The sequence below is a fragment of the Portunus trituberculatus genome, chromosome 39 (genome assembly GCF_017591435.1).
Source record: "Portunus trituberculatus isolate SZX2019 chromosome 39, ASM1759143v1, whole genome shotgun sequence".
In the NCBI taxonomy this organism is placed as follows: Eukaryota; Metazoa; Arthropoda; class Malacostraca; order Decapoda; family Portunidae; genus Portunus; species Portunus trituberculatus.
In genome coordinates this window covers 3875042-3889113 of record NC_059293.1, presented here as the reverse complement: position 1 = coordinate 3889113, position 14072 = coordinate 3875042, and the positions used below count along the sequence as shown (strand labels likewise).

Sequence of the window (14072 nt, the reverse complement as noted above, 5' to 3'; positions counted from 1 at the left end):
GAGAGAGAGAGAGAGAGAGAGAGAGAGAGAGAGAGAGAGAGAGGTGGGTGGGTGGTGGTGGGATGGTGTAGGCTTAAAAGAGATCTCTAATCCTTTTTAATTGTCCTAGTACTGGGAGAGATTTGGCAATGCTGTAGCCGGGAAGTCCTCTTTTCTGGCCCCACCCAAAGTGACTCCATAGCGTGGTTTGAGTGTAGATTACTTCCCTGCACTCTATCTTAATAATATTGTAGTATCACAATAGGAACAAGTTAATGAGATGTTACCATCTATATGAATCAAGGAGGCAAAAGTTTGACAATGATAATAGCACTGTTAACTATATGTAGGGGCAGGGCAATGTACTGCCATGGCAAAACAGGGTATGATGTGGTGCTCAAGTGAGAGCAGTGCCCTGGAGTGGCACTATTGATGGTGTGTTGCACTCAGGATCCTATGTGTGTGAGTTCATTCCTACAACGCAGTGTAATTTACCAGATGGAGGCAGTCTTCCTCTGATTCCAGCTATGTGGCCTTTACTACTGGGCTCTCAAGATTTTTTTGTAGTTTTCACATGAGAGCAAGGCTGAGACCAAGTACCTTGACAGAACACTTCAACTTAACTTATTTTTTTTAATGTTATGACCTACAGCACTTGTAAGCATACTTGAAGAGTATATGTGAGAAGCGCTGTTCAGCTTCTGCCCATTAGTTGTGCAGGCAGTTTTATTTATTGTGGTACCCATATTAGTGTCCAGATCACCATCTAAGTGCATCTTTGGTGTAACCACCTAAATAGAATCTGGGTATCATAGTGAAATGTAGGTAACTTTAAACCACTTGACAAATGGCATAGCTTCAAAGCGGTACGTGGTGGAATTTTAACCTACATGTGGACGTCTGCCCAATCCCACACTCACCACCTTATCCACTATGTCACCGCCTCCCTAAACTAACCACAGCTTATCATTACAAATAAATTAACAAAACAGCATTATAATTTAATTCCCCTGATCAACCCTATGACACAAATCCTATATTTTCATCACTTAAATGCAAACGAATTTCCGGTCTAACGTACTACAGTCAACCCTCAGCTATCACGACTTCGGCTATCGCATTTTATTGCTATCGTGCACCCTGCCGAGGGTTAAGTGTATATAAAGTTAGACCAAAAATCTGCATAACGACAACCACATCTATTTTCTGGGTTTGAATTTGCCAGCTCGCTGTCCTGGAGCTGGATCCAAGATTCTTTAACCCCACCATGACGCTGAGAACACCATGGAATATCTGAGCACTCATTGGCCAAAACTGCCTTGACCCCGCCAAGATCAATTCGCTATCGCATGCCACGAGGATAACACACACACACACACACACACACGGGACATCTAATAATTATTTTCTTTGTTATTCGATGGCGGAGGTGGTCGCTGAGCTCCAGAGCAATCATCTATAATTCTACAGTTACCTAAGAGTAACCAAGGTGGGAAAGGAGCTGGTAATGTTTGTCCCGTCTCCATATAGTCATGTTAACTGTTGATTAGCAAAATAATGTCCAGTGAAGGTAAATATAAACTGTAGCCTGCGTTTGAGCCATCAGCTGGTTTGTTTACGTCTGCGCAACATGGCGGCCGTGAACTCGAAAGAGGAATCAGACTTCACAGGGTTTCAAGGAATAATGGAGAAGAGCACTTATGTGAAGAAAATTCTGGAGTTAGAAGGTAAAATTGAAAACTGTTTGAAAAGTATGAGGGCCTGGAAACGAGTTATGACAATGTAAAAGAGACTGTGCCGATATGAAGAAGGAAAATGCAGCACTGAAAGAGGAAGTTAAGCTAATTAAAGTGAATTGCGAAAATGTGGAGAATCTCTAGGAAAAGTGATGGAGAAGCAGGCTGAATGGAAAAAAGTCAGGAAGTGGAAAGAAAGGAGGTAAATTACAAAGTTGCAAGTCTGGAAAAGGAAATCAAAGAGTCAGGGAGAAAACTTTGGGCCTTGCTGAAATTATAGATCAACAGATCATAGAAGAGAAGATAGCTGAGAAAGTGGTGAAGGTTATTAAGTCAAATGAGACATTGGTGAGGGAAACTGTAGACAAAAAGAGATGTGTGGTGATATTTGGTGTGGAGGAGGATAAGACACCGAGTAAAATGGAGAGAGAGAAAACATAAAAAGGTGATAAATAATATCATTAATGTGGTGCAAGAGGAGGAAAAGACCTAGTACAAGAAATAGAGGACTTCCATAGAATTGGAAAGTTCACAAGAGAAGGTATGAGGCCAATAAGAATCAAACTTAAGTCACAAAAGGATGTAGATGAATTGGTGGAGAAGTCATGGAGGCTAGCCCAGCAGGAAACAACAAGGAAGATTTGGTTGAGAAGAGATCTCGGTGAAAAGGAAAGAGAAATGTTAAATGAGTTGAGAAAGGAGGCTTTGAAAAAAATGAAGAGAGGACAGAAGAAGAGAAGAAAGAGTTTTTCTGGAGAATCTTGGATATGAGACTGAGGAAGTGGTTCATAACCCAGAAAAGTACAGCAAGAAAGGACTAAAGAAACTTACATATGAGCGAAATGTAATGTATTCCAACATAAATGGAGTGATATCGGGATTTTAGAACTCAACGATTACTTGAGGGACAAGAACCCAGATATTGTGGGTCTTACTGAAACAAAACTGAGAGAGGGAGAAGACCTGATGAAGGTTGGAGAAGGGAAATATAACGTTTGGAAAAGAAATAGAGTAGGTAAGATGGGAGGAGGAGTGATGTTGCTGGTTAAAAAAGATATAAAGGTGGATCAAGTGAAAAAGGTATGGGAAAGGCAGAAGTGCTAAAGATCAGAGCAGAAACTAATGAAGGAAAAAAGAGGCACTACATAGTGGTGTACGTACCACCTAAGACAAATGCATGGTCAGTACAGGAATATGAAGAAATGATAAGTGATACAGGAACATGTCTGGAAGAAATGTTGGGTGGCTGTGAACGAACTATAATGATGGGAGATTTTAATTGTAAAGAGGTGTGTTGGGAGGACTGGTCAATGGAAGGATCAGAGACAACATGGGGAAATACACTATTGACACTGGCAATGGAAAATGTGTTAACTCAGTGGGTCAAAGAAGATACTAGGTTTGGAGGAGAGGGAGCATCGTCAAGACTGGACTTGGTCTTTAGTACAGAGCCAATGGTCATTGAGGAGATGAGGGTGGAGTGCCCTTTAGCAAAGAGTGATCATGCAGTTTTGGAGTTCAAGGTGATAGACGAAGAGAAATCTAGAAGAAATGAAGAATATAAAGTGGGAAGATGGAATTATGCCAAGACAGATTTTGGAAACCTAAAGAAATTCTTTCAAGAGACAAATTGGATGAAATTCAAGAGTGCTAAGGAGCAAATGAAAAGTGGAAGGAATTTATAAAATATACAAAGAAGGTGAGAAAAATTTGTACCAATAAGACAACATAGAGAAGTTGGAAAGCAGGACTGGTTTAACGATAGATGTGAAAAGGCTAGAACAAGAAAAGAGGATGCATGGAAGAGGTGGAGAAGGAAAAGACGGATTAAGCAGTGGGAAAGTTACAAAAGAGCAAGAAATGAATATGTGTTGATTAGAAGAGAAGAAAGAAAGAAACAAGAAAAGGATATAATTGATAAATGTAAAGACCAACCAAGGCTTTTTTACAGACATGTGAACAACAACATCAAAAATAGAGAAAGTATTGAAAGTTTAGAAGTAAATGGAGTATACAGTGAAGATCCCAGGGAAATGGCAGAGGCTATGAATGGATGCTTTCGGAAGGTATTCACAAAGGAGACTGCTTTTGACAAACCACTGGTAATGGAACAGAAAGGGATTATGAAGGAGTTTCAAGTAACGGTGGAGGAGATCAAGAACATGATGGGGAGTTTAGAAGTGAGAAAAGCTGTGGGACCTGATGGGGTATCAGGATGGATTTTAAGAGAATGCAGGGAGCAATTGGCAGAAAAAGTTTGTGAAGTAATTGATGCCTCATTAAGGGAAGGTGTAGTGCCCCAAGACTGGAAAAGAGCTAACATTGTCCCAATCTATAAATCAGGTAACAAGAGAGACCCATTGAACTATAGACCAGTGTCACTTACAAGTGTGGTAGCTAAGATGTGTGAGAGGGTGGTGAAGACTAGATGGACAGACTTCTTGGAGAAAATGACATACTTTGTGAGTGTCAATTTGGTTTTAGGAAAGGGCGTTCATGCACGACAAACCTGATATGTTACTATTCGAGGGTGATAGATGTAATACAGGAAAGAGATGGTTGGGCTGATGGAATATATCTGGATTTAAAAAAGGCCTTTGATAAGGTACCACACCAGAGACTGATCTGGAAACTTGAAATGGTAGGAGGAGTGCATGGCAGTTTACTAAAATGGATGGAAGACTTTTGGTAGGAAGAGAAATGAGAACAATAATTAAGGACAGACCATCAGAATGGGGATTGGTGGAGAGTGGAGTTCCACAGGGATCAGTGTTGGCACCAGTAATGTTCGCAGTCTACATAAATGACATGGTGGATGGGGTGTCCAGTTATGTGAGCCTATTTGCAGACGATGCAAAATTGTTAAGAAAAGTGAGATGTGACAAAGATTGCGAACTACTCCAGGAAGACTTGGACAGAATATGGAAATGGAGCTGTACATGGCAAATGGAGTTCAACACGACAAAATGCAAGAAAATAGAGTTTGGCAAGAGTGAAAGAAGAATCAGGAGTATGTACAAGATAGGAAATGAAGACATAAAACCAGTCATGAAGAAAAGACCTTGGGGTGACAATTACCAATGACCTATCGCCAGAGAGACATATAAACAAAATAATTGGAGAAGTATTGAACTTATTGAGGAACATAAGAGTGGCGTTCGTATATCTAGATGAAGAAATGATGAAGAAAATAATTACTGCAATGATAAGACCGAGGCTTGAATATGCAACAATACAGTGGGCTCCGAACTTAAAGAAACACATAAGGAAACTAGAGAAAGTACAGAGGGCTGCAACGAAAATGGTGCCTGACTTAAGAGATTTGACTTATGAAGACAGACTGAAAAGAATGCAACTTCCAACCCTGGAAAACAGAAGAGAAAGGGGAGACCTGATAGCAATATACAGAGTGATGATTGGCATGGAAAAATGGATAGGGAAGATCTGTGTATGTGGAATGGAAGAATGTCGAGAGGGCATGGGAAAAACTAAAATGGCCACTTATAGGAGAGATGTGAAAAATATAGCTTCCTCATAGAAGGGTGGAAGCATGGAATAGTTTAGACGTGGAAGTGGTCAACGCAAGGAATATTCATGATTTTAAGAAAAGCTGGACATTAATAGATATGGAGACGGGACAACACGAGCATAGCTCTTTTCCGTATGTTACAATTAGGTAAATACAATTAGGTAAATACACACACACACACACACACACACACACACACTCTCATCTTGGATGGGAAATTGTACACAGTTCAATGAGAGAGAGAGAGAAGAAGAGAGAGAGAGAGAGAGAGAGAGAGAGAGAGAGAGACAAGAGAGAGAGAGAGAAATATTTCAGATTTTCATATCAAGTTTCAGGAAAATAACATTATCTCTCTCTCTCTAAAACACACACAAACACACACAGACATAATGGGATGACTGGCTGGGTGAAGCAGAGAGAGGAAATAACATTCTCTCTCTCTCACACACACACACACACACACACACACACACACACACACACACACAGAAAAGACCTAGTACAAGAAATAGAAGACTTCCATAGAATTGGAAAGTTCACAGGAGAAGGTATGAGGCCAATAAGAATCAAACTTAAGTCACAAAAGGATGTAGATGAATTGGTGGAGAAGTCATGGAGGTTAGCCCAGCAGGAAACAACAAGGAAGATTTGGTTGAGAAGAGATCTCGGTGAAAAGGAAAGAGAAATGTTAAATGAGTTGAGAAAGGAGGCTTTGAAAAAAATGAAGAGAGGACAGAAGAGGAGAAGAAAGAGTTTTTCTGGAGAATCTTGGATATGAGACTGAGGAAGTGGTTCATAACCCAGAAAAGTACAGTAAGAAAGGACTAAAGAAACTTACGTATGAGCGGAATGTAATGTATTCCAACATAAATGGAGTGATATCGGGATTTTAGAACTCAACGATTACTTGAGGGACAAGAACCCAGATATTGTGGGTCTTACTGAAACAAAACTGAGAGAGGAGAAGACCTGATGATGGTTGGAGAAGGAAATATAATGTTTGGAAAAGAAATAGAGTAGGTAAGATGGGAGGAGGAGTGATGTTGCTGGTTAAAAAGATATAAAGGTGGATCAAGTGAAAGAAGGTATGGGAAAGGCAGAAGTGCTAAAGATCAGAGCAGAAACTAATGAAGGAAAAAGAGGCACTACATAGTGGTGTACGTACCACCTAAGACAAATGCATGGTCAGTACAGGAATATGAAGAAATGATAAGATACAGGAACATGTCTGGAAGAAATGTTGGGTGGCTGTGAACGAACTATAATGATGGGAGATTTTAATTGTAAAGAGGTGTGTTGGGAGGACTGGTCAATGGAAGGATCAGAGACAACATGGGAAATACACTATTGACACTGGCAATGGAAAATGTGTTAACTCAGTGGGTCAAAGAAGATACTAGGTTTGGAGGAGAGGGAGCATCGTCAAGACTGGACTTGGTCTTTAGTACAGAGCCAATGGTCATTGAGGAGATGAGGGTGGAGTGCCCTTTAGCAAAGAGTGATCATGCAGTTTTGGAGTTCAAGGTGATAGATGAAGAGAAATCTAGAAGAAATGAAGAATATAAAGTGGGAAGATGGAATTATGCCAAGACAGATTTTGGAAACCTAAAGAAATTCTTTCAAGAGACAAATTGGATGAAATTCAAGAGTGCTAAGGAGCAAATGAAAAGTGGAAGGAATTTATAAAATATACAAAGAAGGTGAGAAAAATTTGTACCAATAAGACAACATAGAGAAGTTGGAAAGCAGGACTGGTTTAACGATAGATGTGAAAAGGCTAGAACAAGAAAAGAGGATGCATGGAAGAGGTGGAGAAGGAAAAGACGGATTAAGCAGTGGAAAGTTACAAAAGAGCAAGAAATGAATATGTGTTGATTAGAAGAGAAGAAAGAAAGAAACAAGAAAAGGATATAATTGATAAATGTAAAGACCAACCAAGGCTTTTTACAGACATGTGAACAACAACATCAAAAATAGAGAAAGTATTGAAAGTTTAGAAGTAAATGGAGTATGCAGTGAGGATCCCAGGAAATGGCAGAGGCTATGAATGGATGCTTTCGGAAGGTATTCACAAAGGAGACTGCTTTTGACAAACCACTGGTAATGGAACAGAAAGGGATTATGAAGGAGTTTCAAGTAACTGTGGAGGAGATCAAGAATATGATGGGGAGTTTAGAAGTGAGAAAAGCTGTGGGACCTGATGGGGTATCAGGATGGATTTTAAGAGAATGCAGGAGCAACTGGCAGAAAAAGTTTGTGAAGTAATTGATGCCTCATTAAGGGAAGGTGTAGTGCCCCAAGACTGGAAAAGAGCTAACATTGTCCCAATTTATAAATCAGGTAACAAGAGAGACCCATTGAACTATAGACCAGTGTCACTTACAAGTGTGGTAGCTAAGATGTGTGAGAGGGTGGTGAAGAATAGATGGACAGACTTCTTGGAGAAAAATGACATACTTTGTGAGTGTCAATTTGGTTTTAGAAAAGGGCGTTCATGCACGACAAACCTGATATGTTACTATTCGAGGGTGATAGATGTAATACAGGAAAGAGATGGTTGGGCTGATGGAATATATCTGGATTTAAAAAAGGCCTTTGATAAGGTACCACACCGGAGACTGATCTGGAAACTTGAAATGGTAGGAGGAGTGCATGGCAGTTTACTAAAATGGATGGAAGACTTTTGGTAGGAAGAGAAATGAGAACAATAATTAAGGACAGACCATCAGAATGGGGCTTGGTGGAGAGTGGAGTTCCACAGGGATCAGTGTTGGCACCAGTAATGTTTCGGTCTACATAAATGACATGGTGGATGGGGTGTCCAGTTATGTGAGCCTATTTGCAGACGATGCAAAATTGTTAAGAAAAGTGAGATGTGACAAAGATTGCGAACTACTCCAGGAAGACTTGGACAGAATATGGAAATGGAGCTGTACATGGCAAATGGAGTTCAACACGACAAAATGCAAGAAATTAGAGTTTGGCAAGAGTGAAAGAAGAATCAGGAGTATGTACAAGATAGGAAATGAAGACATAAAACCAGTCATGAAGAAAAGACCTTGGGGTGACAATTACCAATGACCTATCGCCAGAGAGACATATAAACAAAATAATTGGAGAAGTATTGAACTTATTGAGGAACATAAGAGTGGCGTTCAGATATTTAGATGAAGAAATGATGAAGAAAATAATTACTGCAATGATAAGACCAAGGCTTGAATATGCAACAATACAGTGGGCTCGAACTTAAAGAAACACATAAGGAAACTAGAGAAAGTACAGAGGGCTGCAACAAAATGGTGCCTGACTTAAGAGATTTGACTTATGAAGACAGACTGAACAGAATGCAACTTCCGACCCTGGAAAACAGAAGAGAAAGGGGAGACCTGATAGCAATATACAGAGTGATGATTGGCATGGAAAAATGGATAGGGAAGATCTGTGTATGTGGAATGAAAGAATGTCGAGAGGGCATGGGAAAAACTAAAATGGCCACTTATAGGAGAGATGTGAAAAATATAGCTTCCTCATAGAAGGGTGGAAGCATGGAATAGTTTAGACGTGGAAGTGGTCAACGCAAGGAATATTCATGATTTTAAGAAAAGCTGGACATTAGTAGATATGGAGACGGGACAGCACGAGCATAGCTCCTTTCCGTATGTTACAATTAGGTAAATTAGGTAAATACATACACACACACACACACACACACACTTTCTCATTACTTTCAACATAAATAACAAAGAAAAGCAATAAAATAGCACAAAGTTTCACAAAGCTTGTGTGGATGATGCTTTGTGTATGGAACCTAGTCACACTGACCTGAAGTAAACACAGCGTGGTCAGCAACAAGGTGACACTGAATGAATCATGGGACAAACATATGAATGACAAATTAAATTCTATGTGTAAAAGTTAGATGAATGATGAGTTGCACGATTAGCAAGGTGTATGAATGGTGTAGTTCAACTGTATAAGAAGAGCAAAGTATCCACTGTAATAAAATATCTGACAGTACGAGCATAGCTCTTTTCCCGTATGTTACAATTAGGTAAATACAATTAGGTAAATACACACACACACAAACACACACACACACGCACACGTAATGGGGAAGACTGGCTGGGTGACCAGCAGACAACCAAGGTGAATTACACATGCTTTCATGCGCCAACCTGTTAGTTGATCTCTCTCTCTCTCTCTCTCTGACAAGTTACCTTCTGCCATTTTATTATAAAATCGAAGATAATGAAAAAAATAACATGAAAGAATGATAGGTAATATTTTTTTTCACTTTCCGAGTCCTCACTAATGACTTCGCTTCCTTCAGTTTTTTCTTATAAATATTCACTGTCACTGTCTTCAAACTCAGAAGCACTGCTAAATACATATGTTCTGTCCTGCTCCATGTTATGATCTGAGATCCTTCGCTCTTATCAGGATGTCTCTTCGCACTTATCATGGTGCTTTCCACCCGGCGGGTCGCTGGGGTTGCCAAGTGTCGCCCGGAGAAAGGGAAAATAACTTTGTTACCGCTAAATTTCCAGAGCTATAGTGACAACACTACATGTGGAAACATGCCAGACACTTCCACTCACCATCTGACTCGAGAAACCGCACTTGGAGCTCAAAATTGAGGCGCAAAAATTCTTGATTACAGGTATGATCGCCGTCACTACGGACGCATTGATGCAATCGTATATATACGATTGCCGGAAGGAAAGGGTTAATAATTCACTATCACTCAGTGCCACGGAGTCAAGGTTATCCTCGTGACATGAGCGTATATGAATACTAAGATATGATATCCATTATAGCAGGCAATAGAGGAGTGGAAACAAATATCATGGGGAAAGACAACACGCAGGCTAAAAGGGTCACAAGAAGAAGAAGCAGCCGAGTCGTCGCGAGTCTCCCACTTCATCTGTGGTTCATCTCATCTCTGCTTTATTTTTTGGTATTCCATGTAAGATTTCACTTTATGCATTACAAAAACAATCCTTTCTTGGGGCAAGGTTTGTAAAAAGCTAATAGAAATGTTGTTTTGTGAACATAAATGCGAGAATGTGAGAGAATTTGTACGTAGCTCCTCTAACTTTCAATGACTCATATGACATCATAAAAGTAGTGGTACACCGGTGGGCCAATATGCTGCCAAACGTATATATAATTTTTTTTTTTTTTTAACCCATGTGGTATGTTGAGGACCAGCCCAGAACACATCCCCCCTATTTCCATTATTTCCTATGGGAAAATTATGTCCACTTAACAAATTTTCGGTCTACAAACAGCTTTGACACCCCCTATCCTGTTCGTTAAGCTGAGTATTACTGTAATATGTAAAAAAAAATACTGGCCTTCAATTTGTTTTTTTTGCAAAATACGCAATGAAAATATAACTTTTCTCTTTTTACTTGATTTATAATTAACAGTTTGTAATTTAAACTAACCCCTTCGCGCCGGATGTTAAAAAAGCCCGCCTGTATGATATATATGGTGGTAGTGCCGCCGCCGCTGGAAACCTGCAAGCTTGTCATACTTGTTGTCTTTGTGTATTATGCTGCTATTTTTAGTCACTATATCGCCGAAGAGGAAAGTGGACGCTTCTCTCGGAGAGAGAGAGAGAGAGAGAGAGAGAGAGAGAGAGAGAGAGAGAGAGAGAGAGAGAGAGAGAGAGAGAGAGAGAGAGAGAGAGAGAGAGAGAGAGAGAGAGAGAGAGTGACATTTGCTAATATTTTAGACACAAGCGGACGATGTAGCTTATCTTCGAGAGGAAGAGGGGAGGAGGGAAGGAGAGGAAGAAGAGAGAGAGAGAGAGAGAGAGAGAGAGAGAGAGAGAGAGAGAGAGAGAGAGAGAGAGAGAGAGAGATATGGGAACAGTCTATGCCATTGGGTAATTTTAGACACAAGGTGGGACGCATGTAGCTTATCTTTAGTGATTGGTGGAGACAAGGATGGTGGGAGGAGCACTAGGATTTCAAGGACAGCATACGGCGTGTGTAGTTGGTATCCAACACACTATACGGGACAACTGAACTGAAGAAAGCTCAGAAAAGAAATATGATGTCTACGTAGGCGTCACCGTATATGCTACTGAGGCTTCATGACGCCTACATAGGCGTCACCGTATTGAAGGGGTTAATGGTGTTCTTATAAATTTTTAAAAAGTTACTAAAAAGTATGATTTTTGTATATGTGTTAGCCTGAATAAGCATGAAAAAAATTGTTAGTACAAAGCACTTCTCCTTTGGTGTGAAAATTAAGTGGTCATCTGAGTCTGATCTCTCTGCATCCCACCTATCTACCTGCACTGATAGCTGTATATATAGAAGACACATAAAAAAAGGGTATGTTTTCTTCACATTTTTACCAAGGCTAATGTGGTGCAAATGATACCGAAACATCACGCCTACATTACTCTACTGTTTGATCACTACCAAGTAATACTGACATAACATCACTTGGAGTTCCATTTCCTCCCTCCGAGTCACAGGAGTTGCCAGATGTCGCTTCAAAATGGGAAAAAATGACCTATTGTGTGGGAACATATGTCTCAAGGTTCAAGGAGGTGAGCAATAAAAGTTACCAGATACCTTCACTTGCCCCAGGACCAATAGTGAGGGGAAGAGATTGAAAGGTTTAGCAAGGAAAAATCATGATTCTTGGAACGATCCCCGCCTCTCCACACGCGACGCTACAATCATCCAGAAATGATCACCGTACATTAAGGGTTAAAAAAATCATAAAACCGTGTCATATTTCAACTTCCCCGATTTATACTGATTACTGATAACTACATCCTCATGTTATTTCTCAGTCCCATCACTTGTGTCTTGTCAAGGCACACACTGACTGGCAAGACATGACCAATAAGGGAGCAAAATACTGTTTGAACATCTCATACTTAAAGTCCCTGCAATAAAGTGTTGATGTTATCCAGTGCAGCAGGTGACTAGGGTACACACCACTGTTTCGTGTGGCTTGCCAGGATGAAACTGCAGGGCTGTCAGCATAGGGCGTGGTCGAAGAGCATCCTCCTCAGGTTCTCCTGTAACAGGGTGAGATTTAGCATCAATGAGACAAACTTCAAAAGAGTGCATACCTGTATTGTGAACAAGGATCGCAGAAACTGCCTGTAGTGTTTCTACTCACTAAGTAACTAAGAAAAGTTAAATGTGCAGAAGAATCTTAACAACTATTCTTGGTTCTTAACTTTTATCTTTATTTGGTTTATGTGGCACTATTTCATCAAAAGGTAGTGCTCTACAAACACTCCATAAAAACATACATCAGGATAGAAAAATATAGGAATTTGTTATACACAAAATTAATAGAGGTAAATATAGCTATATTAATATAATATTAATTGTACTGATACTAACATAAATTATAATAATAGAAATAATACTAGTAATTATTAGTAATGAAAGTAACAGTAATAACAACAAGAACAATAACAACAACAACAATAATAATAATAATAATAATAATAATAATAATAATAATAATAATAATAATAATAATAATAATAATAATAATAATAATAATAATAATAATAATAATAATAATAATAATAATAATAATAATAATAATAATAATAACAATAATAATAATAATAGTAATAATAATAAAATAATCATCATCATCACAGCAATGACAATAACAATAAAAGGAAAGGAAATTACAATACAAATAGCGTAACTTCAAAATATTAGTACTTTAAGTATAATCAGTGGTGGGAAAAAAGACAGACAGAGAGAGAGAGAGAGAGAGAGAGAGAGAGAGAGAGAGAGAGAGAGAGAGAGAGAGAGAGAGAGAGAGAGAGAGAGAGAGAGAGAGAGAGAGAGAGAGAGAGAGAGAGAGAGAGAGAGAGAGAGAGAGAGAGAGAGAGAGAGAGAGAGAGAGAGAGAGAGAGAGAGAGAGAGAGAGAGAGAGAGAGAGAGAGAGAGAAATTATAATGTAAAGGGATAATATTGTTCCATGGAATGATATAAGAATAAAGTAGACAGCACGATAATATAGGTAAGGAAATGCTGAAATGTACAACACTGATCACAGTTTGCATTATCACAAGGAAAAACTTGAGAAGTATGCCTATAATATGCACAAGGTGCTCAGGAATGGTTCACCCTGGTTCTTCTAACTAAATCATGAAGAAAAATACAAATAACATCATGATGCTGAAACACCAGATACCCAAGATGAATGCTACCCACCAGAACCCAGCGTGAGGCCAGCCTCTGGTGGGGGCCGGTAGTGCAGGTAATAGAGGTGGTTGTGGCGCGGCTCCCACTGTGCCCAAACGAAGGATCGCACCACAGATTCTGTGAGGGGCTGGTCCTCCACCACCCAAGAGCCTTCATCCTTCAGGCTCAGAGGGAATGAGTAAATAGCAATGGCTGCAAAAATAAAATAAATAAAAAAGCTATATAAATAAATGCATATACTAAAGCAGGGATAGTCATGACAATGCACACAACTTTCACATGTATATTCATTCGCATCACCTTCTCATGCCCTTGGTTCCTGACAGAGAGGAGAGAGCAAAATGAAGTTAACTGAAGGTGAAACTCTTACAGGACAAATTAATAACTGACAATGAATTTCTAACTAGTTCCATAACATATTTCTTGTTTGCAATTGGGATGAAATATTAGCACTGTAATCTTTACTTCCCTGCCTCTCTACATCATGCTTAATTATCAATGTAAGCATTCAGTGACCACCAATAAGTACTGCCTGCCACTGCTAGCATCAGCAAGGGAGTGCCAAGACAGTGGCACAACACACAGTATGGTCTATAGTTAGGCAGGGCATCCACTCAGAGC

The 14072-nt window shown here is 39.6% G+C and overlaps 1 protein-coding gene across 1 annotated transcript in view; it reads right to left on the bottom strand.

The window, feature by feature from the left end:
• Positions 1-14072, bottom strand: part of LOC123515621 (protein pigeon-like) — a 99579-nt gene that overhangs the window by 69430 nt on the left and 16077 nt on the right. The window contains exons 6-7 of the mRNA XM_045274411.1: positions 13461-13643; positions 12210-12292 (exon numbers count right to left, since the gene is read on the bottom strand). Of these exons, the coding sequence (XP_045130346.1) occupies positions 12210-12292; positions 13461-13643 (266 nt within the window). The remainder of the gene's footprint in view (positions 1-12209; positions 12293-13460; positions 13644-14072) is intronic.